A 25286-nucleotide genomic window follows, 5' to 3' on the forward strand; every position below is an offset into this window, starting at 1 on the left:
ATCCTAAGCATCGTGTCAACCACGCTAAACCATCGTTTAAGGTAACCCTCCTTGGATAATTTTTTACACGGTTAAGTGCGCCGTGTATTTCTTGAATCTCCAGCTCTTAGCTTTGCATGGACTCCTTGATCGTTTACAAACTGAGTTCTGAGAGGAAGTGAAGTCAGAAAGGCCGCGCCCCACACAGGAAGTGACGTCAGAAAGAACGCGCCACAGCCAGCTTCATAACAAATATGGAGGCGAGTCATCCAGACATGCCCGTGTTTCTCCTTCTACATGTACAGAAATCACACATGAATACCTTAAGAGAAAGCCATTGCAGCTATCTGGGATACAACACTTCTCAGACGGCAGGAGAACTTTCCAATGTCCGGGTCAGCTGGGGTTCTACTTAGCGAAAAACTTTGTCCATTTGTCGAAGGAAAGTCAACGAGAATGCGGGCTCCCGTGGACGTGATTAAAAAAAAGACTATCAGTTATTGTCCGCCATGTATGTCGCGGACTCAACGTCTAGGTCCAGAGTGGATAAAGTCACCAAAAAGGAATGGACAGTGAAGGTGAAGGCAAAAGAGTGAGGAGTGTCCTGACCAGGGGCCGTACTTATCAAGCTTCTTAGAATTACTCCTAAGAAGTCTGCTAAGAGTTGACTTAAGAGTAAATAAATTCTTGGCTGAAAGCTGCACTTAAAAGTTAGTTATCAAGCGTCTTACTCACACTTTCAGCGAAGTGTAGGACTGAATCTTAAGTGTCACACTCAGAGCTGAATTACGACATTACTATGTGCCGTAAACGCAATTTTAGGTGACGTCATTTCTGTGTCCATAGAAATGACCAATCACGGAAGGGAATCCCTTGTCTAAGAATAAAGAAATATCTTGGAAATATTGAAGTGGACAATGGGAGTGTATATTTTGACAATAAACTACAAAATAATACAAAACAAACTAGTCCCCGCCGGCACTCACGCTACCGCTCCCTCTCTTCTCTCGCCCACACACTCACTGACGTCACTCACCTCACGGCCACACACATACGCTACTGTCATAACATTTTCTTTCCAATTCATTAATTAGGCAACTAATTTGAAACTGGTGTGGGTGGCTCTATATATACTAGCCCACTGCAGACACATGCAGAAATCAACAAGGAATCGAAAAGTATTAAATCTGTGACAAAAATAATACCCGCTCTGTCTAAACCAGGGGTCGGCAACCCGCGGCTCCGGAGCCGCATGCGGCTCTTTGACCACTCTGATGCGGCTCAGCTACATACTTGCCGACCCCCCGATTTTCCCAGGAGACTTATGGATCTCAGTGTCTCTCATAAATAACTCCCAGGGAAAAAATAATCCTATTTAGACTATAAATACTAGATAAAGGGCGTGCCCTGACTGCACTGCAGTAATTGTCCTCTATAGCATTTACATACAGCATGCCAGTCCAGCCGCATGTTGCATGTTGTTATTAATCGCACATACAGGAGACAGCAAAGATTACTTACTCATCAGCCACACAGCTTACACTGACGGTAGCCGTATCAAACAACTTTAACATTGTTACGTTACAAATATGCGCCACACTGTGAACCCACACCAAAAAAGAATGAAAAACACATTTCTGGAGAACATCTGCACTGTAACACAACATAAACACAACACAACCATTACCCAGAATCCCATGCAGTCCTAACTCTTCCGGTCTAGATTATACACCCCGCTACCACAACCCCCCCACACATCAACCCCCCCCCCCTCTCCTTGCGTTGGTTGAGCGGAAGAGTTAGTGCTGCATGGGATTCTGGGTATTGGTACCGTCAGTGTAAGATGTGTATTGGTACCGTCAGTGTAAGATGTGTATTGGTACCGTCAGTGTCAGATGTGTATTGGTACCGTCAGTGTAAGATGTGTGGTTGCTGAACTAGTACGGAAAAGTTAGTGCTGCATGGGATTCTGGGTATTGGCACCGTCAGTGTAAGATGTGTGGTTGCTGAGGTAGTACGCCTTGCTGCCACTTACGTGTGGTCTAGCAGGTACACTGTTAGGGCAGACTGTAGAGGGCAGTGTCATCACGCTCTGATATTCGGGAGTCTCCCGGGGAAAAATGAGAGGATTGGCAAGTATGACGCTATCAAGCGCCATTCATTCAAAACTCGCGGGCTGCACTAACATCAAATGTCCACATTAAAGTGCGTGCCGGTGCGTGTGTCGGAGACCCCTGGTTAATATAGCACAAAGCATTTAAGCTCTGTATGCAGTGTTTTTCATTTTAAATTGTAAATTTTTTTTGTGGCTCCCATCACTTTCTTTAATTTGTGAAACTTGCCAAAATGGCTCTTTGAGTGGTAAAGGTTGCCGACCCCTGGTCTAAACGATACCGTTTGATCAGCTGCTCGTCATCAAAAAAAAACCCACATTGTTCCGTTCCCTGAACATTCGCGCACGTCTCTCTCGCCTCAGTGCCATCCCCTGCTGGCAACTCCTAACCACTTAAGACACCTCTGAAGGTCTCTTAAATATCGTGGAGAGTCGGAGTGATTCTTAGACTTAAGAACGTTGATAAAAAGCTTTTATTCTTAAGTTTGAGAGTAGGACTAAATTTCGCAAACTCTCAGGACTTAAGTGTAAAATGGCACTCTAAGAAGCTTGATAAGTACGGCCCCAGATATCTAGATCCCTAGATTGATTGTCAAATGTTCTTTATCACATTGTTTACTTTCACATGTCCATTAAAGGTGTGATTCACTACAATAGGGCCCCACGTTGCGCTGGCGGACGGAGGGAGGGAGGGGGTCTTAAACGACCATTGTGTGTGGACAAGGATAAGGTCAGGTGGGATTTACCCTGGATAACCTTAGCCGGCTTAGTGTAGAGGGGGCCTAAAGCAATGTTTACACCAAACGCTTTTGTGTGCCACCAAAATTGGCACTCCTACTTTTGTTTCAGCTTATGCGGGAGGGTAATTCAACAAAAACAAACTATGCTTGGTAGAACTTGGCTCCGTAACAGACATTTGCCACCTGGCAATGTGAAAGAAGAGCTATTTGATCCTTTTAGAAGCACTTGAAAGCACCTCTTACTGACTAATGTTGAATTCAGTTGAAGTCTTGCTATTTTACTCGGTCAGAGTCACCGTTTCTTCCAAAGGCACCAGGGACCTAACACACCTTTACGTACCATTCTAGAGACAGAAACACGGAAGGGACATTGCTCATTGCAAGCCCACTTCTCTGTGAACGAGGGGTTTTTCTACAGCTGGGTAACAAAGCATGACCCAATAATCCTACAGCGTGACTCAAGGCTAAGGAACCCCCCTTAACCTCCCCTTGTATCCCTTCCTCCCACTCTCTGAGAGGACTTTGTCATATAGTCTGGAATGGACGCTTCTGGTCATACATGTGGCGTGTCGGGGGGGGGGGGGGGGGGGGGTGCTAGCTTTGATTGTTCTAATTATGACTGGGAGCTAAGAGTAGATTATGAACACATGGGTTGATGAGTTCTTGATGACCTCACTTCCCTCCTATCTGGGAGTATTAGTGTTGACTGAGGCTGGCAGACAACGGACTTTGCTTGCAATGTGTGTGTGTGTAGTGTGTGTGTGTGTGTGTGTGTGAGGAGTGTACACAGTTGAAAGTCCTGAACCAGCCAGCCGCACGTTCAAATATTGTTCAGATTGATGCATTGAGGATGGTCCTTTCCAAGAAAAATCAGGCCATTTTCAGATTGTGTTGAAAGTGAAACATGGTGCAAATTATTAAACGGGCTAGGATACATCGTTAGTTTATAGCCACATTGGAGGAATCGGTTATATAATAGCCAAATACTGACTAATACTAAACAATTGTGTTTCTCATTCCCATATTATAACAGGGATTTCATCATTTTGTATTTCTTTTTTCCAATATTGTCATCTTCCTTACACGTAGTCCTTATCTGGTGTCAAATTTACCCTGTGCAAAAACATCCTGGTAGGTAGGTCTTTATTGTCATTGCACAAGTACAACGGAGCTTTGTTTTCAGCACAAACCCGTTCAAGGTGAGACAAACAAACAGTGTACAGGGTTACAGAACAGGAACGCTGATGGGTCGCCCCGTAAAAAAGACGGGAAAAAGGTCAACGCCGGGGGAGGATGAGTAAAAAAATACAATCTAGACTGGGCTCCGAAGGGGGCCCAGTCTGGAGTGGGGAAAAAACCCTCCATAGCAAAGCACTTATACATATTACAACGTACATCTCGAGACGTGCAACAGAGGGGAGGGGGTGAGGGCTACGGTGGTGGGCTGCAGCTCTTCAGGCACTGCCCAGCCGTCCAACACTCCTAAGGGATTCGCATTGGATGGGGGGGGGTATGTGTGCGTGGCGTATATTTCAAACCACCAAATTCCCATTAATAGATAAAGAATAGATCACACACTACTTCAGGATTTGTTAAAGGGACTGTTCTCAAGCTGTCGTACTTAATGATTTAAACTGCTGCACAAGCGGAGTGTCGCTAGCTAATGATAGCAATTTGGCTAGCTAACATAGTTTGTCACTAAATCGTAACAACATGGCTGCAAATTGTTTATGTGCACGTGTTATCTGCGTGTGAGCGAAACAAATATTTATGTTTTCTTAACCACAAATGCTAACATAAATATGTGGGATCTGAGCCTGGGATCTGAGCCGAGGATGTCGTTGTGGCTTGTGCAGCCCTTTGAGACACTCGTGATTTAGGCCTATATAAGTAAACATTGATTGATTGATTGATTGATACCATAAGCTAGCCGTTTTGGTCGAAAAACTCGTATTTTTGGAGGTGGGGTGGCTTTTATTTTGCCGCGGCGTCAATTCTATGCAGGGGAAACCCAGTCATATTAAGCATGTATACATTGCTAATATTCAAAACACAGGAAGTGAGCACATTTTTCAAACGGATTTGTTCATGGAAACATTCCAACACACGAGGAAGTGAATGAATAATCAAATTGTTCAGGCGTGGGGAAGTGGTAGGGTTAAATTAACTGCGCTGCTTCGTATTCCTTAACAGTGTTTTTCAACCTTTTTTGAGCCAAAGCACATTTTTTTCCTTAAAAAAAAAATACGGAGGCACACCACCAGCAGAAAAGGTTAAAAAATGAAACTCCACCAGGTTGTCGTGCCTTGTTTTTAGTTTGCTATTATTTCCTGTGTGTAGTGCTTTAGTTCCTGTGTTGCGCTGTTATTTTGGTGACCCTTCCTGTTTTGTTGGTGTTCTCCTGTAGCAGCGTCACGCCTTCCTTTGAGCGCTATTGCCCGCACCTGCTTTGTTTTCGCACTCAAGACTATGTAAGTTGTGCGTACGCTATCCTTCTTCGTGGGGACATTGTTGATCGTCACGTCATGTACGGGATGTGCTTTGTGGACGCCGTCTTTGCTCCGCACGCTGTAAGTTTTTGCTGTCGTCCAGCATTCTGTTTTTGTTGACTTTGTAAGCCAGTTCAGTTTTACTTTTGTTTTACGTTGCCATCCCTATGCTTCAGTGCCTTTTCCTAGCGGGACTTGCCTTTTGTTCATTTTTGGTTTAAGCGTCGCATACCTTTTTTACCTGCACTCTGTCTCCCGCTGTGCTCTGCATATTGGGATCACGACAAACCATCCTCGACGCGTTCCGACTTCTAAAAAGCAATGAACTACCTAAGGAGTCATGTATGTGTGTGAAAAGGCTGTTAGCATATGGGCTAACATAAATTAGCAGTGTAAAGAGACCATTGATTCCACTTGCTGCTATTTTGCCAGCAGAAATGCGACAGGAACTGGTTCCCTGGGCCACAAACTGAGGAGCAAGGCAAAATCTTATCTGGATGTCACACAACTATTTAACCGGTCTCGTGTTTTGTTGACAGAGAGACAAAACCGTGCGTCTGCCCGCTGTGACCGACCTTGGGGGCGATGACAATCTGCGGAGAGGCAGGTGAGACCGGAGGTGTTTGCTTTTCAGTACAGGGGTGTTTTTGTCCGTTAAATTGTCAACCGCAGTCTATACCCAAAGGGAAGTCACTTTTTTTTAAACAAATACAAAGATATATAGATATCAGTTATGCGCCGCATGTTTTGTAGCAACATGCTAAATGTGCACGGTTGTGTTTATGGTAGTTAAAACCTCCTCGCCAACAATCTTTGCATCTGGTGCCCTATTACAGGCAATCATCAAGCTGCGGCAATGATCCTGGCATTACCAGTTGAATGACGATGCCGCTGTAGGAGCACATGCTCGCAGAACGGACCCAGCCAGAAGCTACTAAACAAGGCTTCAAGTGAATCTCACATTTCACACAGTAATGGAGCGAAAACAACGGCCATTTAAAAAATGTTGTGTGCGGCTATAGTGTGTATAGTAGTATTTTCCGGACTATAGAGCGCACCGGAATATAAGCCGCACCCACAAAATTTTAGAAGAACAAAATATGTTTCCATATATTAGCCACAGACATATACGTTTTTTTACAAATGTTTTTATTTACTAAATCTTTATTTACATGCCTTAACTGTTTCCAAACGGTGTCTGCAACACGGCAGTAAAACGGATGATAGAACAAAACAGAAGTCATGGTCATGGACCCGCTAGCTGCGCAAGCTAGCTCTCCAACCAGCTAAACAGACTCAATAACTCCACTGTGACGTTTTGGTGAATTTACTGAGGAATTTGTGAAACAGAAACCATACAAAAAGAATGTCGTTGTAAGTTAATATTACTAACACAGACACATGTAAATGTGCTAGCATACTAGCTAATGCTAACAACGCTAGCTTCATAACATTACAATAGCACGCACAAACATGCATGAAAACACTCCTACAGACACCACACATGGGACGGTGTAGTAAGTACGAATTGTTTTAGTTATATTGTAAAACTTACAAACTAAATGACAAATCATTTCGAGCAAAAACGCTACGAGCGCTTATGTCCGGGTAAGGCATCAAAACAGGAAGTACTTTTTTAACCCACAAAAACCCTGCAGTGAGCGAACTCATCCAATAGATGACGCCCTGGCACAAACAATACCACAACATTTCAGTCCTCTGCTTGGGTTTAATGCAAACGACTGAACACAAAACATGGGCGTTAGCGGGGGGGGGAAAAATGCGTAAATAAGCCGCTCCCTCTTATAAACCTGAAGAGTCAGGTGAAGGTGTCAAGAAAAGCACTTATCAACCAATTGAATGCAAGCAAATGCATTTGGACTGGCAAAACAGTTATTGTCCGCCACGTATGTCATGGACTCAACGTCTAGGTCAGTGGTTCTTAACCTTGTTGGAGGTACCGAACCCCACCAGTTTCATATGCGCATTCACCGAACCCTTCTTTAGTGAAAAATATATATATTTTTTTTTAAATTCAAGACAAAGGTGCACAAAATGAACCATGCGCAAACATCACCTTGTTCAAAGAACAAAACCAACACAGTGCATGAACTCAAAACAAATGACACACCTGCAAATCAGTGTGACTTCTGCTGTTGCCGCACCCGTAATACGCCGATAGGGAGAAGTTTTTATTTACACGATGAGTCGGATGTGTCTCGCCCTCCGCGGCGGAGGGTCTGCCGAACCCCTGAGGCCAACTCACCGAACCCCTAGGGTTCGATCGAACCCAAGTTAAGAACCACTGGTCTAAGTCCAGAGTACATAAAGTCACCAAAAAGGAATGGAAAATGAAAGTGAAGGTAAAAGAGTGAGGAGTGTCCTGACCAGATATCTAGATCCCTAGATTGATTGATGTAAAATGTTCTTTATCACATTGTTTACGTGTCTAAAAGATGTGATTAATTTATGATGTCTCAGGTGTGATTCACTACAATAGCACACTGGATTCCAGTTAACTGAAATAGCACAACACTGGATATTGTTCAGATAAGTTACATTTAAGAACTTAGACACAAAGCAACACTGGAGAGGTCGGGGGGAGGTCTTAAACGACCATTGTGTGTGTGTGGACACGGATATGTTTAGGTGGGATTTACCCTGGATAACCTTAGCCGACATAGTGTAGAAGGGGCCTTAGATCGGTCAGGGTTGTTCCGATACCAATATTTTGTATTGTATTTCGATACTTTTCTAAATAAAGGGGACCACAAACAACATTTTTTGAACAAAAAAATCTTAGGGTACTTTAAACATATGTTTATTATTGTAATTTAGTCCTTAAACAAAATAGTGAACATACTAGACAACTTGTCTTTTAGTAGTAAGTAAACAAACAAAGACTCCTAATTAACATATTGTGTCATCTATACACCTATTATTTTGTACACATTATGAGGAACAATATAACTCAAACAGTGGAGGCTCCTCCATAGAGGTGGAGGAGGCCTGGCCTCCCCAATAATTTGAGAGAAGAGAGAGATTTAAAAAAAACAATAAATATATTTATTTTATTTATTTATTTTAACAAAAAACATATTTTTTATTTTTTATATTCATATTATTTTAGTTTTGTTCATAAATCTAAATGTTCCCATGGCTAAAACCCAATATTGCAATTGTAAAGCAACAGGCCAGATTTCCCTATCAGTTTGTATTAAGGGAGGCCAGGCCTCCCCTAGGAAATTAGCTTCTCATAGAAGTCAATGTAATGCATGCTTTTTCATGCCAATATGTGATTGGCCAGATCACTGAAAATGGGTGGGCAACGGAGGCCTGGCCTCACCATGCATTGTGTCCAGGGCTGAAAGATTGACATTTTGTTCGTCCAATCACATGCTACTGGTTCATTTGGAATCAATCCTTTCCTTTCCTAATCAACACAGAAGCCATTTTGAGAATTCGCCAGCCACTTCAGTCAAACAAACACTCGCCATAGTGGCTACGAGTGTCCTATCAACTTGTGCTTTTCAGGAAATTTAGAGAACACCCCTGGCTATCATCCGTGAAGTTTATAGCTCATATAGCCAAATACTTTTGCTTAAAACGACCTCGGAAATCGGCGAGATTCTGGCGCAATTTGAGATCTTGGGCTGGAGATAGATATATCCACCAACCTGTGGAGTGGAGTCCAGGAGAGAGCATGCCGCCCCTCAGCTAAACCAGATGTGAGTTGAACTAATTAGATGTCTCTACCAGTGTTACACCACTAGTTCTCAGTAGTAATAACACTCCATTTTGTCTGTGTTTCTCAGCAGATAAAGCCAACTGGAACCATATTTTTACATATTTTATATTAAATATATTGAATAAAACTACATATGATAAAGAAAGTGTTATCTTATCTTTTTTATATGCTAAACTTGATTAAATTGGTGATTACATGTTGAAGCTGTAGAAGAATGAAAAATGTAAGCTAAACAAAATTGTTTTTAACTACATAATTAAAATTCCTGCCTTTTACACATGTTCACTTGGCGTTTATATAACATCCAAATGTCATTTCTCAGCTTAATTATCAGGCAGGCTCATAGACTTACAGCAATGTAATTTCTTCAGGAAGGCACAAGGCTAAGCTCTGCACAATGAATTGCATCAGCAAGAACTTTCTGACTGTAGCTTACACTCCAAATAGTATGCCTTTGGCCAGCACAAAGACAGATAAGAGAACAGGGAACATTCCATCGCGAGTGAAGTGAGCAAGCGGAAAAAAATGGCCTCCTCAATTCTGGAAGTCACCAGCCTCCACTGAACTCAAACTATTCTTACTTACTAAACCGTCCCATGTGTGACATCTACAGGAGTGTTTGGGTCCATGACCATGACTTCTGTTTTGTTCAATCAGCCGTTTTACTGCCGCGAGGAATTCAGGAACCTTAAACGATAGTTTAGTTTGGCTGAAACGGGGCTTAGGCTAAGTCATTATTCGTGTAAGGCGGGGGTCGGCAACCTGCGGCTCTAGAGCCGCATGCGGCTCTTTAGCGCCGCCCTAGTGGCTCTCTGGAGATTTTTCAAAAATGTATGAAGAATGGAAAAAGATGAGGGGAAAAAAAATCAATTTTTTTGTTTTAGTATGGTTTCTGTAGGAGGACAAACATGACACAAACCTCCGTAATTGTTATAAATCACACTGTTTATATTAAATATGCTTCACTGATTCAAGTATTTGGCGAGCGCCCTTTTGTCCTACTTATTTTGGCGGTCCTTGAACTCACCGTATAGTCTGTTTACATGCATAACTTTCTCCGACTTTCTAGGACGTGTTTTATGCCACTTCTTTTTCTGTCTCATTTTGTCCACCACACTTTTAACGTTGTGCATGAGTGCACAAAGGTGAGTTTTGTTGATGTTATTGACTTGTGTGAAGTGCTAATCAGACATATTTGGTCACTGCATGACTGCAAGCTAATCGATGCTAACATGCTATTTAGGCTAGCTATATGTACATATTGCATCATTATGCCTCATTTGTAGCTATATTTGAGCTCATTTAGTTTTTTTCTTTAAGTCCTCTTAATTAAATTTACATCTCATGACACATGTAATATGGCTTTTAATTTTTTGCGGCTCCAGACAGATTTGTTTTTGTTTTTTTGGTCCAATATGGCTCTTTCAACATTTTGGGTTGCCGACCCCTGGTGTAAGGGGTTATCCGGCTTAGTGTAGACACGGCCTTATTGTAACGCCAGCCATCAATCAGCAATGCATGCTGGGACGGTTTCTTGTCCTAACACACCTCATACTCAGAACACAACCACCAGCAGCAATGCATTCTGGGCAACACTTGTGTGTGTTAATTCTACATTTGAAGAGTCAGGTGTCAAGAAAAGCTCTTTTCAACCAATTGAATGAAATCATTTGGATGTTGTGCATGTAAACAGACTAGTGGGGAGGGGAAGCCCAATAACATTCCTCTTTTTCTTTACCATTCATGCGTTCAATCCCATCAGATGTGCTCATGTAGAAGCTGGAGTTGCGAGGGGGGCCATGACGCTAATGGAAGGAGATTTGCAGAATGGCCCTTTGTTTGAAAACATCCTCTCTGCAGAGCTGGAAATGTGAAACGATTATCGATCATCTCAACCGGGAGCCTTTAGTGCGGAATGCGTCTGGGCCAACGCATGGATTTAAACGTTGGGTGGAAGTACCCTGGCGGCTTGGGTCTACTCGCCGCCAGAAGGTGTTTTCCACGTCGGTGTCGTCCGCGTCTCTTTGTCCGCAGCGAGTAAACACAACTACGTGGGGGATTTTTTTAAGGGGGGGGATTAACGTTGGATTAATCATTATAAAAGACCCAATAACAGCCTTTGTTCCTAGGCTAATCCATAGTTGAGAACTCTATCCAGTACGTATCAGCGACTGTCAGCGCCTCCTCCCCGCCTCTCCCTGCTCCGTCTCCGGGATCGGAGGCTCCAGTCAGCCCCGGTCAAAAAAAAAAAAAAAAAAAAAGTGTACAATCGCATATTCCTAAATGTTTCTGGTTGTTTTAAATTACAAGCAAACGTCTGAAGTTTCGTTGCGATTCAAAAGGTACATATAGGCGACTGTCAGCGCCTCCTCCCGGCCTCTCCCTGCTCGTCTCCGGGGTCGGAAGCTCCAGTCAGCCCCGGTCGTCGACGCGTCATCCCCGTCAAACAAAAAAAAAAAAGTGTCCACTCACATATTCCTAAACGTGGTTTAAATTACAAGCAAACGTCTGGAGTTTCGGTGCGATTCAAAGGTACGTATCGGCGACTGTCAGCGCCTCCTCCCCGCTCGTCTCCGGGGTCGGAGGCTCCAGTCAGCCCCGGTCGCCGACGCGTCATCCCCGTCAAAAAAAAAAAAAAAAAAAAAAAAGTGTACACACATATATTCCTAAACGTGTTATAGAGGTTTCAATTACAAGCAAACGTCTGGAGTTTCGGTGCGATTCAAAAAGGTACGTATCGGCGACTGTCAGCGCCTCCTCCCCGCCTCTCAGTGCTCGTCTCCGGTTCGGAGGCTCCAGTCAGCCCCGGTCGTCGACGCGTCATCCCCGTCCAAAAAAAAAGGAGAAAAAAAAAAGTGTACACTCGCATATTCCTAAACGTTTCTGGTGGTTTTAAATTACAAGCAAACGTCTGGAGTTTCGGTGCGATTCAAAGGGAAAACAAAGCAGTTTAAAGCCACAATAGGGAAGCCCTTTAATTTTTAAATAGCAGCTAAGCTAGCAAGCTACATTGTCACAACTTTACCCCAAAAAACATGTTTTTTTCCCAGCAAAATGCACGGAAAACAAACTTCAAACTTCAGCACAAAAGTTCCGTGACAAATATTTCCACTTACCGACTTGTAACACGTTCTCCACGCAGCCGGTCTCAAGTAACTTGATCCCGCGGCGGAAAGGCAGCGCGTCTCCGGTTCCCACCGCTCCGCTCGTTCCCACCGCCGCCGCCGCCGCCGTCGTAGCAGCGGTGCCTGCGGCGGTCGGGGCTCCGGAGCCGGCACCCCCCGACCCGCTCGTGGCGGTAGCCGCAGCCGGACTCTCCTCGCCGGCTACGCGGCACTGAAAGGACGAGTACATGCATATCTCCTTCTCGTTGCGGGGGAAGGACCAGTAGACGATGCGGCGCTGCACGGGCTCCGGGATCCGCTCGAAGCGCTCCTCGACCCTCTCGAAGGCCCACTTCTCCGCCACCGCCTTCGCCGCGCAGTCCAGCAGGGACTCCGGGGAGCGGTGCCGGGACGCGGATAGCCCGCTGCCGTGGCCGGGCCCGGGGCCGGGACCCCGGGGAGCGGGGCGCAGGCACGGTCGTTTGCTAGCCGGTGGCAGGGAGAGGAGAGGATGGAGCGGCGGGTCTCTGCGTCCTTCCGCCATGGCGAGCCGAACTACACTGACGGCGTGAGGACCCGGAGCGAGAATGTGAACGACTCGAGTCTTTTGAACGGCTCTTTTTAAGGGAATCGATTCCCGTTCGGGATTCGCTTTTAATGGACATGCAAATTTTGCGTCGGCAATCTTCCATTCTGCAGGTGAATATTGCAAAGTAGAATTTATATAAACTTTTTTTTCCTAATAATATATTTTTTTTTTAACATATGAAAATATGTTTTAAAACAATTAATTGTATTTATTTCATTTCTAACTAAAATTAATAAGATATTGGGTCATAACAGGAAACTTAAGATATTATATATATATATATATATATATATATATATATATATATATATATATATATATATATATATATATATATATATATATATATATATATACAATTATAGCCTATATATTTCAGAATGAGTCCCACCAATAGAGTATTTTTCGTGTAGATGAAATTATTCTGAGCTACATTTTATCGTATAACTGATACTAGTGCTTGTTTATTTAACATATGAAAATATGTTTTAAAACAATTACTATTTTTTTTAACTGTATTTATTTTATTTCTCTATGTGGATTAACTTTTCGGGGTCCTTATTCTAATTCAAGCATACACACTACAAGTGAAAGTCAAAACATTTGAATATTGTGCAAAGGTTGGTTTATTCCAGCAATTACATTTACTAGTTGAAAATAATAAGACATAGAATCATAACATGAAACTCAAATATAATATTTGATATATATATATATATATATATATATATATATATATATATATATATATATATATATATATATATATATATATATATATATATATATATATATATATATGCATGTATATGTGTGTATATATATACATATATTTATATACATATACACAATAGGGTTGTACAGTATACCGGTATTAGTATAGTACCACGATACTAATGAATCGTATTCTGTACTATACCGCCTCTGAAAAGTACCGGAGCCTATTAGGAGTCTTTGTTTGTTTACTTACTACTAAAAGACAAGTTTTCTAGTATGTTCACTATTTTATTTAAGGACTAAATGACAATAATAAACATATGTTTCATGTACACTAAGATTTTTTGTTCAAATAAAGACAATAATGAAATTTTTTGTGGTCCCCTTTATTTAGAAAAGTACTGAAAAGTATCAAAATAATTTTGGTACCAAAATATTGGAATCGGGACAACACTAATACACACACACACACACACACATATATATATATATATATATATATATATATATATATATATATATATATATATATATATATATATATATATATATATATATATATATATATATATATATATATATATATATATATATATATATATATATATATGTGTGTGTGTGTGTGTATTAGTGTCTATATATATATCTATATCTATATCTATATATATATATATATATATATATATAGATATAGATATATATATATACATATATATATTTTTTATATATAAAAAAAAAATATATATATATATATATATGTATATATATATATATATATATATATCTATATATATATATATATATATATATATATATATATATATATATAGATATATAGATATATATATATATAGATATATACATATATATATATATATAATTTTATATATAATTTTGATAATTATGGCTAGCTAATGGAAAAATTTCACTAAATTTAAAGTTTTGAAAAACTATTAGCCATGATCATCAACATCTTGACATATTTCACTTTGCATGTAATAAGTTTATATCACATTCATTTCACATTTGATGTTGAATTGTTGACATAAATGTTTTTCACAATATTCAAATATATATATAATAATATAACTATTGTGTCATAATTGTTATTGTAGTTTTATTCATACATTGTGTATACATTAATGTATTTTAGTCCTACTTATTGTGTATTTAGGTCTATACAGTTAAAATACCAAAGCCTGGAAATAAACACTTCCTTATGGAATCTTTTAAAAAACCCACAACAAAAATAAAATGATAGCCTATATTTCAAAATAATTCAAAGTAATAGAGTATTTTTGTGTGAATTAAGTTATTCTGAGCTCCATCTGATCGTATAATTGATACTAGTGATTGTTTTCATGATTTAAAAAAAAAAAAAAAAAGCGAGCCAGTCTTTTGAACGGCTCTTTGAAAAGAACGGCTCCTGGAGATCCGGCTCCCCTCAAAGAGCCGTGAATCCCGCCTCAGACACTGAGCTGGACCGCTGGGTCATTCGTGAACGAGACGACTCTTTCATTTATTTCTATTGGAAGTGAACGAACGGGCTCTTTCGAGTGGACGTTTGTTCTGCTCTGTGTTCTATTAAAGGCGCAGGCACCGGCCAGCGCATGTCAACACTGAGCAAACACAAAAGCACACGAACAGGAGGGAATAAAAGCATCATTTCACGCTCAACGCTGGAAAAAGACGGAATTGAGGCACTTTAGGAATGTCAATATTTGCTAAAAAAAATAAAAAAAAATAGCAAAAGCTGTTTTATTGACGCTGTAAATGTTCTATTTTTGTCTAATTCAGATATTTTTTTTGTTTCTTTGTGTTTTGTCATGATTTTTTTTTGTTGCAATATTGCTGTTCCATGAGCATTTAAAGCCATATAAAATAATACATTTCATGTTACATTACTAATTATTTATTTGCACGTGGTAATCAATTTAATCTATTTGAGGAACTATTTATCATTATTATTATTATTAGTTATTTGGGGTGAGCAAAGCCAAATATAAACAAACAAACAAACAAACAAATAAAAAACCCAGCTCCCTCAACAGAGCAGAAGTTCCCATCAGCACAATGCAAATAGTTTGTGCCAAGATTCAAACATTTTACTTCTAGAAATGTCCCTATTTACTTATTTTTGGATCACAATCTTAACGTTAGCATGAATACGGTAATAATATGTTGTTTAAGAATGTTGAAATGGAGAAAATAATACATTCAAATAAGATATTTTGCTATTTCTCCACTTATAAAAATCTGCAACAATCAGAGGATGCTTGATTTAAAAATTGCAAGTTGAATATTGCTCGTTTTCAGAATAAAATACTGATCATTTCTACACAAATCTGAATTTAGGACGTCCTATGAAGTAAAACTAACTAACTGCAAGGACAGATCACTTCACTAGTTTTCACTCGTCCTTTTATTTGATATTTTGTCAGCTCTTTTTTTGCAATGACCTAAAACCCAAACACCAATTAGCCGTAAACCAGACAAAACTTCCGGTCTTTTATTTTGAAAAAAAAAAAAACAGTGATTTTCCAAGCGGACAGGTCGAGATTGTGTCACCGCCACACAAAAAGTAACCACTTTTCAATCAAAAGGATAACAATTGTTGTCAAATGTGTTGATTTCAAGCAGGTATTTAGTTTATTTTTAAGTAAATAAATACTCTTTGATGATTAGTCATTTCTAATGCAAACCATTAACGAGTCTCACAATGAATATTTATCCTATTTATCTACTTACTCGTTTAATATTCATCTAGTCATTTATTTATGTTTGCGTTTGAGTGCAGGAAGTGAACAAACAAAGGTGTTAAAATTGCTTAAATTTTTTTTTAAAAGGGGTAGGATTAAATGAGCTCTGCTTCTTCCTACTCCTTTTCGGGCATGTTGCAACGACAAATATGTGACGTACCATATTGCAACTTCATCATAAACTAATACACTAACCAGAGCCCAAGTCATTTATACTTATTTTAAATGCATTTGTTAATTGGACAAAGTTCCTCTTGCAATCTGCATTTTATATAAAATACAGAGCAATGGTTCTCAAACTTTTTACCACCTCAAAAAACACCAAGTTCGACCGTAATGGCCAACATTAATAAAGTAGCCTAGTAGGCCCAAGTCTGTATTAAAAACAAGGCCAAGGTTTTTATTCAGCATGTGTAATATAACATTACACACATTTTGAACAGTCACACTGTGTTTGAATAGAGGACAATAAAACTGTTACAATTACAGTATTTAATGAAGTCATTCTTTGGCTTACCACACTTTGAGAATCGCTGATCTCGGGAATTAACCCAACTTCCCCCCGTGAATAACAAAGTTGCTAATTCAATTCCCACCAATATGTGTGCCATGCCTGTCACTGACCCGAGGTCAGCCAATACACATTCATTCATTCATTCATTCACTTTCATTCATGCGGAGGATTTGGAGCCTTCAGACACTTGAGGCTGAATCAGCATTTCAAAGCATCGACACGAATAAACAATCTATGATCGTTTTTGTGCAGGAAGAACTTTGACTAGAAGGCTTAAAACGGCGTTTAGAACATCATAGTGTATAAATAAATGTAAATAAAACCTTTTTGACGGGGGGGCCACGGGGCCCACTCAAATATTTACTCTGAATTTGAAATCTTACTCTTGATTTTATTCATATTCAATAATTATAGCTACATATTCAACACTTTGGCTTCCCAGCAGGCACGAGACGTTGATACAACGTTGATTATACGTACAGGTTTTGTTTTTTAAAACTGACTTTGAAACAAGGTGGCAAAATAGTTGTATTTGAACATTGAGACAACGTTGATGTCTAACGTTGGATCCACGTTGTTGGTTGTGAAATGACCACATTTCAATGGTCAAACCAACGTCACAACCTGACTTTGAAGAAACGTGGTCAAAAAGCATGTTGTTTCAACGTTGTGTTTGTGTTGTAGAATATTGGTTGGAAAAATGACCAAGTTTCAATGGTCAAATCAACGTCAGAACTAGGGCTGCAACCAACAATTAATTTGATAATCGATTAATCTGTCGATTATTACTTCGATTAATCGATTAATAATCGGGTAAAAGAGACCAACTACAATTCTATCCTTTCCAGTATTTTATTGGGGGAAAAAACAGCATACTGGCACCATACTTATTTTGATTAGTGTTTCTCAGCTGTTTGTACATGTTGCAGTTTATAAATACATTTTTATTTTAAAAAAAAAATTAAAAAAAATAAATAAATAAAAAATTTAAAAAGCCTCTGCGCATGCGCATAGCATAGATCCAACGAATCGATAACTAAATTAATCGGCAACTATTTTTATTATCGATTTTAATCGATTTAATCGATGAGTTGTTGCAGCCCTAGTCAGAACCCAACATTGATTAAATGTAATAAAAAAGCATGTTGTTTCAACGTTGATGTCTAACATTGGATCCCCATTGTTGGTTGGGAAATGACCACATTTCAATGTCAAATAAACGTCGCAACCCAACATTGATTAAACCTCGTCAAAAAGCATGTCGTTTCAACGTTGTATTTGTGTTGTAGAATATTGGTTGGAAAAATGACCAAGTTTCAATGTAAAATCAACATCAGAACGTGACATTGAATAAACGTTGTCAACATAATTGTATTTGTAAATTGAGACAACGTTGATGTCTAAAGTGGATCCACGTTGTTGGTTGGGGAAATGACCAAAATTCAATGGTCAAATCAACGTCAGAACCCAACATTGATTAAACGTTGTCAAAAAGCATGTTGTTTCAATGTTGTGTTTGTGTTGTAGAATATTGGTTGGAAAAATGACCAAGTTTCAATGGTCAAATCAACGTCAGAACTAGGGCTGCAACTAACAATTAATTTGATAATCGATTAATCCGTCGATTATTACTTCGATTAATCGATTAATAATCGGATAAAAGAGACGAACTACAATTCTATCCTTTCCAGTATTTTATTGGGAAAAAAACAGCATACTGGCACCATACTTATTTTGATTAGTGTTTCTCAGCTGTTTGTACATGTTGCAGTTTATAAATACATTTTTATTTAAAAAAAAAAAAAAAAAAAAAAAAAAAAATTTTTTAAAAGCCTCTGCGCATGCGCATAGCATAGATCCAACGAATCGATGACTAAATTAATCGGCAACTATTTTTATTATCGATTTTAATCGATTTAATCGATTAGTTGTTGCAGCCCTAGTCAGAACCCAACATTGATTAAATGTAATAAAAAAGCATGTTGTTTCAACGTTGATGTCTAACATTGGATCCCCATTGTTGGTTGGGAAATGACCACATTTCAATGTCAAATAAACGTCGCAACCCAACATTGATTAAACCTCGTCAAAAAGCATGTTGTTTTAATGTTGTATTTGTGTTGTAGAATATTGGTTGGAAAAATGACCAAGTTTCAATGGTCAAATCAACGTCAGAACTAGGGCTGCAACCAACAATTAATTTGATAATCGATTAATCTGTCGATTATTACTTCGATTAATCGATTAATAATCGGATAAAAGAGATAAACTGCAATTCTATCCTTTCCAGTATTTTATTGGGGAAAAAACAGCATACTGGCACCATACTTATTTTGATTAGTGTTTCTCAGCTGTTTGTACATGTTGCAGTTTATAAATACATTTTTTTTTTTTTTTAAAATAAAAAAATAAATAAATAATATATTTTTAAAAAGCCTCTGCGCATGCGCATAGCATTGATCCAACGAATCGATGACTAAATTAATCGGCAACTATTTTTATTATCGATTTTAATCGATTTAATCGATTAGTTGTTGCAGCCCTAGTCAGAACCCAACATTGATTAAATGTAATAAAAAAGCATGTTGTTTCAACGTTGATGTCTAACATTGGATCCCCATTGTTGGTTGGGAAATGACCACATTTCAATGTCAAATAAACGTCGCAACCCAACATTGATTAAACCTCGTCAAAAAGCATGTTGTTTCAACGTTGTATTTGTGTTGTCGAATATTGGTTGGAAAAATGACCAAATTTCAATGTCAAATCAACATCAGAACGTGACATTGAATAAACGTTGTCAAAATAATTGTATTTGTAAATTGAGACAACGTTGATGTCTAAAGTGGATCCACGTTGTTGGTTGGGAAATGACCAACATTCAATGGTCAAATCAACGTCAGAACCCAACATTGATTAAACCTCGTCAAAAAGCATGTTGTTTCAATGTTGTGTTTGTGTTGTAGAATATTGGTTGGAAAAATGACCAAGTTTCAATGGTCAAATCAACATCAGAACTAGGGCTGCAACTAACAATTAATTTTATAATCGATTAATCTGTCGATTATTACGTCGATTAATCGATTAATAATCGGATAAAAAAGACAAACTACAATTCTATCCTTTCCAGTATTTTATTGGGAAAAAAACAGCATACTGGCACCATACTTATTTTGATTAGTGTTTCTCAGCTGTTTGTACATGTTGCAGTTTATAAATAAATGTTTATTTTTAAACAAACAAAAAATTTAAAAAAAAAAAAAAAAGCCTCTGCGCATGCGCATAGCATAGATCCAACGAATCGATGACTAAATTAATCGGCAACTATTTTTATTATCGATTTTAATCGATTTAATCGATTAGTTGTTGCAGCCCTCGTCAGAACCCAACATTGATTAAATGTAATAAAAAAGCATGTTGTTTCAACGTTGATGTCTAACATTGGATCCCCATTGTTGGTTGGGAAATGACCACATTTCAATGTCAAATAAACGTCGCAACCCAACATTGAGTAAACGTTGTCAAAAAGCATGTTGTTTCAACGTTGTATTTGTGTTGTCGAATATTGGTTGGAAAAATGACCAAGTTTCAATGGTCAAATCAACGTCAGAACTAGGGCTGCAACTAACAATTAATTTGATAATCGATTAATCTGTCGATTATTACTTCGATTAATCGAATAATAATCGGATAAAATAGACAAACTAAAATTCTATCCTTTCCAGTATTTTATTGGGGAAAAACAGCATACTGGCACCATACTTATTTTGATTAGTGTTTCTCAGCTGTTTGTACATGTTGCAGTTTATAAATACATTTTTATTTAAAAAAATAATAAAAAATTTAAAAAGCCTCTGCGCATGCGCATAGCATTGATCCAACGAATCGATGACTAAATTAATCGGCAACTATTTTTATTATCGATTTTAATCGATTTAATCGATTAGTTGTTGCAGCCCTAGTCAGAACCCAACATTGATTAAATGTAATAAAAAAAGCATGTTGTTTCAACGTTGATGTCTAACATTGGATCCCCATTGTTGGTTGGGGAAATGACCACATTTCAATGTCAAATAAACGTCGCACCCAACATTGATTAAACCTCGTCAAAAAGCATGTTGTTTCAACGTTGTATTTGTGTTGTAGAATATTGGTTGGAAAAATGACCAAATTTCAATGTCAAATCAACATCAGAACGTGACATTGAATAAACGTTGTCAACATAATTGTATTTGTAAATTGAGACAACGTTGATGTCTAAAGTGGATCCACGTTGTTGGTTGGGGAAATGACCAACATTCAATGGTCAAATCAACGTCAGAACCCAACATTGATTAAACGTTGTCAAAAAGCATGTTGTTTCAATGTTGTGTTTGTGTTGTAGAATATTGGTTGGAAAAATGACCAAGTTTCAATGGTCAAATCAACGTCAGAACTAGGGCTGCAACTAACAATTATTTGATAATCGATTAATCTGTCGATTATTACTTCGATTAATCGATTAATAATCGGGTAAAAGAGACAAACTACAATTCTATCCTTTCCAGTATTTTATTGGGGAAAAAACAGCATATTGGCACCATACTTATTTTGATTAGTGTTTCTCAGCTGTTTGTACATGTTGCAGTTTATAAATACATTTTTATTAAAAAAATAAAAAAAAAAATTTAAAAAGCCTCTCCGCATGCGCATAGCATAGATCCAACGAATCGATGACTAAATTAATCGGCAACTATTTTTATTATCGATTTTAATCGATTTAATCGATTAGTTGTTGCATCCCTAGTCAGAACCCAACATTGATTAAATGTAATAAAAAAGCATGTTGTTTCAACGTTGATGTCTAACATTGGATCCCCATTGTTGGTTGGGAAATGACCACATTTCAATGTCAAATAAACGTCGCAACCCAACATTGATTAAACCTCGTCAAAAAGCATGTTGTTTCAACGTTGTATTTGTGTTGTCGAATATTGGTTGGAAAAATGACCAAGTTTCAATGGTCAAATCAACGTCAGAACTAGGGCTGTAACTAACAATTAATTCGATGATCGATTAATCTGTCGATTATTACTTCGAATAATCGATTAATAATCGGATAAAAGAGACAAACTACAATTCTATCCTTTCCAGTATTTTATTGGGGGAAAAACAGCATACTGGCACCATACTTATTTTGATTAGTGTTTCTCAGCTGTTTGTACATGTTGCAGTTTATAAATACATTTTTATTTTTAAAAAAAAATTAAAATTGTTTTTAAAAAGCCTCTGCGCATGCGCATAGCATAGATCCAACGAATCGATGACTAAATTAATCGGCAACTATTTTTATTATCGATTTTAATCGATTTAATCGATTAGTTGTTGCAGCCCTAGTCAGAACCCAACATTGATTAAATGTAATTTAAAAAGCATGTTGTTTCAACGTTGATGTCTAACATTGGATCCCCATTGTTGGTTGGGAAATGACCACATTTCAATGTCAAATAAACGTCGCAACCCAACATTGATTAAACCTCGTCAAAAAGCATGTTGTTTCAACGTTGTATTTGTGTTGTCGAATATTGGTTGGAAAAATGACCAAGTTTCAATGGTCAAATCAACGTCAGAACTAGGGCTGCAACTAACAATTAATTTGATAATCGATTATCTGTCGATTATTGCTTCGATTAATCGATTAATAATCGGATAAAAGAGACAAACTACAATTATATCCTTTCCAGTATTTTATTAGGGAAAAAACAGCATACTGGCACCATACTTATTTTGATTAGTGTTTCTCAGCTGTTTGTACATGTTGCAGTTTATAAATACATTTTTATTTTAAAAAAATAAAAAAATAAAATAAAATAAAATATTTTTTTAAAAAGCCTCTGCGCATGCGCATAGCATAGATCCAACGAATCGATGACTAAATTAATCGGCAACTATTTTTATTATCGATTTAAATCGATTAGTTGTTGCAGCCCTCGTCAGAACCCAACATTGATTAAACGTCCTCAAAAAGCATGTTGTTTCAACGTTGATGTCTAACATTGGATCCCCATTGTTGGTTGTAGAATGACCAATTTCAATGGTCAAACCAACATCACAACCTGACATTGATTAAACGTCGTCAAAAAGCATGTTGTTTCAACGTTATATTTGTGTCGTAGAATATTGGTTGGAAAATGACCAAATTTCAATGGTCAAATCAAAGTCAGAACACAACATTGGTTAAACGTTGTCAAAAAGCATGTTGTTTCAACGTTGATGTTTAACGTTGGATCCACGTTGTTGGTTGTAGAATGAACAAATTTCAATGTCAAATCCACATCACAACTTGACATTGATTAAACGTTGTCAAAACGCATGTTGTTTCGACGTTGTATTTAAGTTGCTCTTTTTTTAGCTGAAAAAAGGTAAAAAACCATCGGAGCAAAGTTTGGCGCCATACCACGCCCACATCTTATGGCGTAGGAAAAATTTGTTCACAATTTATCATCGCCTATATGTGTAATATCTGTCATTTTAATTGCGACTCATTTGGTCCAAGTCCCTAGGAGGAGTTTGTTAAAGTACTACCTATTTTTTTCACCAAAAATGGCCAAAAACCATCGTAGCAAAGTTTGACGCCATACCACACCCACATCTTAAGGCGTGGGGAAAATATATTCACAATTTATCATTGCCTATTTGTGTAATATTTGTCAATTAATCGCAACTCATTTGGCCAAAGTCACTAGGAAGAGTTCGTTAAAGTATGACACTTTCTTTTCGCCGGAAAACCATCGGAGCAAAGTTTGGCGCCATACCACGCCCACATCTTATCACGTAAGAAAACTGTATTCGCAATTTATCATTGCCTATATGTTTAATATCTGTCATTTTAATCGTGAAGCATTTAGACAAAATCACTAGGAGGAGTTTGTTAAAGTGCGTCTTGTTTTTTTCTTAGAAAATTGGCCAAACATCTTCGGAGCAACGTTTGGCGCCATACCACGGCCACATCTTATGGCGTAAAAAATATGTATTCGCAATTTATCATCACCTATATGTGTAATATCTGTCATTTTAATCACAACTCATTTGGCCAAAGTCACTAGGAAGACTTCAATAAAGTACGACACCTTTTTTTTGCCGAAAAAAGGCCAAAAACCCTCAGAGCAAAGTTGGGCGCCATACCACGCCCACATTTTATGACGTAGGAGAAATATATTCGCAATTTATCATTGCTTATATGTGTAATATTTGTCAATTTAATTGCAACTCATTTGGCCAGAGTCACTAGGAAGAGTTCGTTAAAGTGCGTCTTGTTTTTTTCAAAAAAAATTGGCCAAAAACTTTCGGAGCAAAGTTTGGCGCCATACCACGCCCACATCTTATGACGTAAAAAATATGTATTTGCTATTTATTATCGCCTATATGTGTAATATTTGTAATTTTAATCGTGACTCATTTTGGCCAAAGTCACTAAGAAGTAAGACACCTGTTTTTCGCCGAAAAAAGGCCAAAAAACCATCGGAGCAAAGTTTGGCGCCATACCACGCCCACATCTTATGACGTAAGAAAACTGTATTTGCAATTTATCATTGCCTATATATGTAATATCTGTCATTTTAATTGCGACTCATTTGCCCAAAGTCACTAGGAGGAGTTCGTTAAAGTACGACACCTTTCTTTTGCCAAAAAAAGTCCAAAATCCATTGGAACAAAGTTTGGCGCCATACCACGCCCACATTTTATGGCGTAGGAGAAATATATTCACAGTTTATCATTGCCTATATGTGTAATATCTGTCATTTTAATCACAACTCATTTGGCCAAAGTCACTAGGAAGACTTCAATAAAGTACGACACCTTTTTTTTGCCGAAAAAAGGCCAAAAACCCTCAGAGCAAAGTTGGGCGCCATACCACGCCCACATTTTATGACGTAGGAGAAATATATTCGCAATTTATCATTGCTTATATGTGTAATATTTGTCAATTTAATTGCAACTCATTTGGCCAGAGTCACTAGGAAGAGTTCGTTAAAGTGCGTCTTGTTTTTTTCGCAAAAAATTGGCCAAAAACTTTCGGAGCAAAGTTTGGCGCCATACCACGCCCACATCTTATGACGTAAAAAATATGTATTTGCTATTTATTATCGCCTATATGTGTAATATTTGTAATTTTAATCGTGACTCATTTTGGCCAAAGTCACTAAGAAGTAAGACACCTGTTTTTCGCCGAAAAAAGGCCAAAAAACCATCGGAGCAAAGTTTGGCGCCATACCACGCCCACATCTTATGACGTAAGAAAACTGTATTTGCAATTTATCATTGCCTATATATGTAATATCTGTCATTTTAATTGCGACTCATTTGCCCAAAGTCACTAGGAGGAGTTCGTTAAAGTACGACACCTTTCTTTTGCCAAAAAAAGTCCAAAATCCATTGGAACAAAGTTTGGCGCCATACCACGCCCACATTTTATGGCGTAGGAGAAATATATTCACAATTTATCATTGCCTATATGTGTAATATCTGTCATTTCAATCGTGACTCATTTGGTC

General features: G+C 38.2%; 1 protein-coding gene across 3 annotated transcripts in view; it reads right to left on the reverse strand.

Annotated features, from left to right (window-relative positions):
* zswim5 (zinc finger, SWIM-type containing 5) overlaps window positions 1-25286 on the reverse strand; it is a 188898-nt gene that overhangs the window by 144925 nt on the left and 18687 nt on the right. For 2 of the 3 annotated variants that reach the window (XM_062070798.1, XM_062070797.1), the window contains exon 1: window positions 12186-12727. The exons of the other annotated variant lie outside the window; for it this stretch is intronic. In XM_062070798.1, the coding sequence (XP_061926782.1) occupies window positions 12186-12717 (532 nt within the window). In that variant the 5' untranslated portion in view covers window positions 12718-12727. Of the gene's footprint in view, window positions 1-12185; window positions 12728-25286 lie in introns of those variants that run through there. 3 annotated transcript variants of the gene reach the window in all.

This window comes from Entelurus aequoreus, linkage group LG14 (assembly GCF_033978785.1).
Source record: "Entelurus aequoreus isolate RoL-2023_Sb linkage group LG14, RoL_Eaeq_v1.1, whole genome shotgun sequence".
Classification (NCBI taxonomy): domain Eukaryota; kingdom Metazoa; phylum Chordata; class Actinopteri; order Syngnathiformes; family Syngnathidae; genus Entelurus; species Entelurus aequoreus.